General features: G+C 27.1%; 1 protein-coding gene across 1 annotated transcript in view; it reads left to right on the top strand.

Moving 5' to 3' along the window:
• LOC102602634 (basic leucine zipper 9) overlaps positions 1-3,183 on the top strand; it is a 6,113-nt gene extending 2,930 nt beyond the window's left edge. Inside the window, exons 2-6 of the mRNA XM_006356969.2 lie at positions 823-940; positions 1,278-1,437; positions 1,557-1,632; positions 1,852-1,977; positions 2,635-3,183. Coding sequence (XP_006357031.2) covers positions 823-940; positions 1,278-1,437; positions 1,557-1,632; positions 1,852-1,977; positions 2,635-2,940 — 786 coding nt within the window. The 3' untranslated portion in view covers positions 2,941-3,183. The remainder of the gene's footprint in view (positions 1-822; positions 941-1,277; positions 1,438-1,556; positions 1,633-1,851; positions 1,978-2,634) is intronic.
• Positions 3,184-3,956: the final 773 nt, after the last annotated feature.

Genomic DNA, 3,956 nt, shown 5'->3' with positions numbered 1-3,956 from the left:
GTTATAATTTGGAATAATTTTTGAACTTCTGATCATAAGTTGGCTCCGCTCCCGATCTTGTATGTATATAACCAAGAAATTGATAAGGTTTAGTGGTGCATGAGTATTTTACGATTTCTTTAGTTCAATAATAGGTATTCGATAGTGGCCAAATTTGAATATATAACGTACCATATTAGATTGAATTTATTATTTATATTTTTTCTAATTGGTATACTAAATTATACATGTATTATATATTGGTCACTATTTTTTATTTATTTAAGTGATTGCTTGAACAACTATTTAGATTAATTCTTTTAGAATAGACAAAGATATGATATTTAGTTGAATAGTGAAATAGCCATTCAAGCTCTAAAAAGTCACCTCTATTTTAATGTTTTGAAATATACCTTCCTTGATGATGCAACCTAACCAATACAATTTTTTTAGAATATTGTAGTGATAATAATAATACTTTTAGATTTATTTTCAGCTCCTTCGAATATTTTGATTTTTTCTTCATGGATTACTATTTTGATCTCTGTTTCAAAAATAGATAACTTATATAACGGCGAAGATCTATAAATAAAGATATTGTATTAACATCTGCAGGTCCTAAATTATTAATAGATATTCCGAACACGTTAAAAATTCATTCCAAAATCACTCCCTTTAATCATTTCATTTTATATCTTCTCTTCTTCTTTTCAAAGGAAAATACTAATGTTTTATTAATTTTTTACGTTTGTTTTATTTAAAGGAAAATACTATTTTTTAGATTAATTTCCACCTTATGTTTGCTTTTGCATACTTACTTATTTATTTATTTTGCAATGACAGGATATATTAAGTGGTTTCTCAAATTGTGCATTGACAGAAAAGCCCCTTTGGTCTCCAAATATTACTCCCAAGCAGTCCAGCATTTCTGTAACTGGGGATTCACAATCTTCAATATGTGGTATATATTTACTAATTCACTCTAAAGAAAATTATATTTGGTACGACGAAAGTTATTTTTAAAAAGTAATTAAATTACGAAGAAGTCATTTATATATATATATATATATATATATATATGCCAAAAATATTTCATGAAGGATAAAAGATTCACATAAAAAAAGAGGATAGTAATTAATATTACCAATCAAACACTGAAAAAATATATGAATTCTTTTTAGAAGATTATTTTTAAAAATAACTTTCATCGTATCAAACCACCCATTTAATTATTTCATTTATTTTATCTTTTTGATAGAAAATATCTTGAATTTGAATTTACATAAATTAAATTCCAGCTGGAAGTCCAACACCAACTATTATCATGCCCAAAATGAGAGACAATCAAGCTATGGGAGCTACTAGTGGGTCCTACCAGTCTGATGATGATGACCTGGAGGGTGATGTGGACCCGTGCGAAGAAAGCACGGATCCCTCGGATATTAAACGTATCAGAAGGTAAAACTAGTTCGACGAATTCACTTAAAAGAATATGCAAAGAGTTTTGAACTTGAGAATCCTCATTCAATTAACTCGATCAACGATTCAATATATAATTATTATATAATAATTGTCAGGCAAGCCTCTAATAGGGAGTCGGCACGGCGTTCAAGAAGAAGAAAACAAGCTCATTTAGCAGATCTTGAAAGTCAGGTATTTAAATTATATAATCTTATTATTATTCCATTGGAAAAAAAAGAAAATACATTTAAATTAAGACTATATATTTTCACGAATCAAAAGAAAGATAAATAGGTTGATTTAATGTTTGATTATATAATTTTTAAATTTTAACTCTGTATCAAGAGAAATATAAATATTTATTATATATGAGTACATTAATAATATTTTATTTTATTTTTGTTTCCTCAGGTTGATCAATTTAGAGGTGAAAATGAATCATTGTTTAAGCAATTAGCAGATGCTACACAACAATATAAAGATTCTTTGACAAATAATAGAGTGCTCAAGTCAAATGTGGAAGAATTAAGAGCCAAAGTATTTTTCCTTTTTCTCTTACACTTAATTTAATTTCCAATTGAATGTTTTTTTTAATGATTTTGTTAAAAGTAGAGGTTTAAATTTAGTCCGTGAAAATATAACATGTCTAATCTGTTTAATCTTTTATTAGTTTTGGATGGGCATATACTCATTTGCGAGTCAATTTGATATAATCTAAAGTTGATTCACCTAAACAGTTAAATCAATTTGGACGGTCTATATAGCTCAAATTGAACAAGGTATTAAAATTTAATTAGAATATCTTTAAAAAAAATATTTCTTTTTTTTTGGATTTGATTGATTAAACATAGTCATATTAAATTTTTATTTCAATTCACTCATTTGACTCTTGTAGAAGTGTTGAAATAATTTTGATCAGACACTTTTTGGCCATGATTCACTTATTTGACACATGTGCCGTCGGAAATGTTGAAATAGCATTGACCAGACACTTTTCGATCATGTTCTTTTTTATTTCATAAATAGTATAGTACTCCTGGAACTTCATGACAATTTTGAGGAATTTTACTTATGAAATTTGAAATTTCATGACTATCGTTATTTTTAATCACGAAAATCAAAAAATGGTTATAGTTATGAATTTTATTCATTTTTTTTTTAAAATTAATTTTTTTTTTGCATGCAATTATACAGGTGAAATTGGCTGAGGTTAGGGCAGCTAGAGGTTCAGTATCCTCAAGTTTAAATCATCTTTTCCTAAATTACTTGACCCCTCCTCAATCTCTTGGTACCAATAATAATAATAATAATATTACTATGTGTCGTCTCGATAACGTCTCTCCGACCATCAACGTCCCCGGAGAAGACTCGTGGGGTGGAATTTCCGGTCAGAATCCGATGATTGGAGTCGAAAATGTTAATGCATTCGATCGAAATCTCAATAATGGAGCTATGAGTGATAATGCTAGCTGCATTTCAGAAGTATGGTCCTTCAAATAGTATGTTCATTTTATTTAAAAGTGAATTATGGATTTTAATTAATTACTTATATAAATATTATTATTATTATTATTATTGTGGTATTTATGTATGATTATAGACAATATATTTGTTGTATGTGAGACTTAACATAGTTGTATGTAACTATTTAAGGACTTTTATATGTTTGAGTTTGTTAACACTATGAACTTTAATATAATGTATTGTTATTTGATCTAAGAAAAAATATGGTTTTTATATTAATGTATATTGTGTTATTATTTAATTTTTAGTTCGTTTTATTATATATGTGTTATAATATATTATGTCTAGAGGTGTCAGATAAACGGACTAAATTATATTTCATCATACTTATGCCATTTTCTTTCTATCTCCATCTGTATCATGTTGTTGTTGGTTGTCGCTATTAAAAACTAGAATCGTTTCATGTATAAATATACACACGATAAAAGACATATGTAGATGTGCCCTTCCGTCACAAACACTAAAAAACATTGTTATAAAATGTAATTAATGTATATAGATTGTTTAGAAGTGTATATTCAACATGTTATACATGAAATATATACGTATTCTACACTATATATACACACTTGTACACCTTCATGCTAACACCATAATCATAGAGGGACGTTTAGTTTATGACTAGCTAATGATAAATAGATAATACTAAACCAACATAGACATGCAACAATTATTTCAATGAGCATTAGGAATCAATTTTTAAAAAAAAATACCATCACAAGATAGATGTATCTGAATCTTATATTATGTTTCAACATTATTTCGAAGATTTTGTATGTTGCAAATATACAATTTTAAATAGAATAATCATTCCTTCAAAAATCAACGAGCAAGTCATTGAAGAGTAAATGAATGTCTTAGCAAAGAAAAATAAAAATCAGCAATATACCACACCATACCACATATTCACAATTAAAAAATTAAACTTAAAGAGTGTTAGATAGTTAAGTTTTAGAGTGTTGGGCTCAACTCTTGAGCATGATTTTTTTTTT

The sequence above is a fragment of the Solanum tuberosum genome, unplaced genomic scaffold (genome assembly GCF_000226075.1).
Source record: "Solanum tuberosum cultivar DM 1-3 516 R44 unplaced genomic scaffold, SolTub_3.0 scf00240, whole genome shotgun sequence".
NCBI lineage: Eukaryota > Viridiplantae > Streptophyta > Magnoliopsida > Solanales > Solanaceae > Solanum > Solanum tuberosum.
Note: the sequence above shows the minus strand (reverse complement) of the source record. Positions and strands in the feature narration are given on the sequence as shown.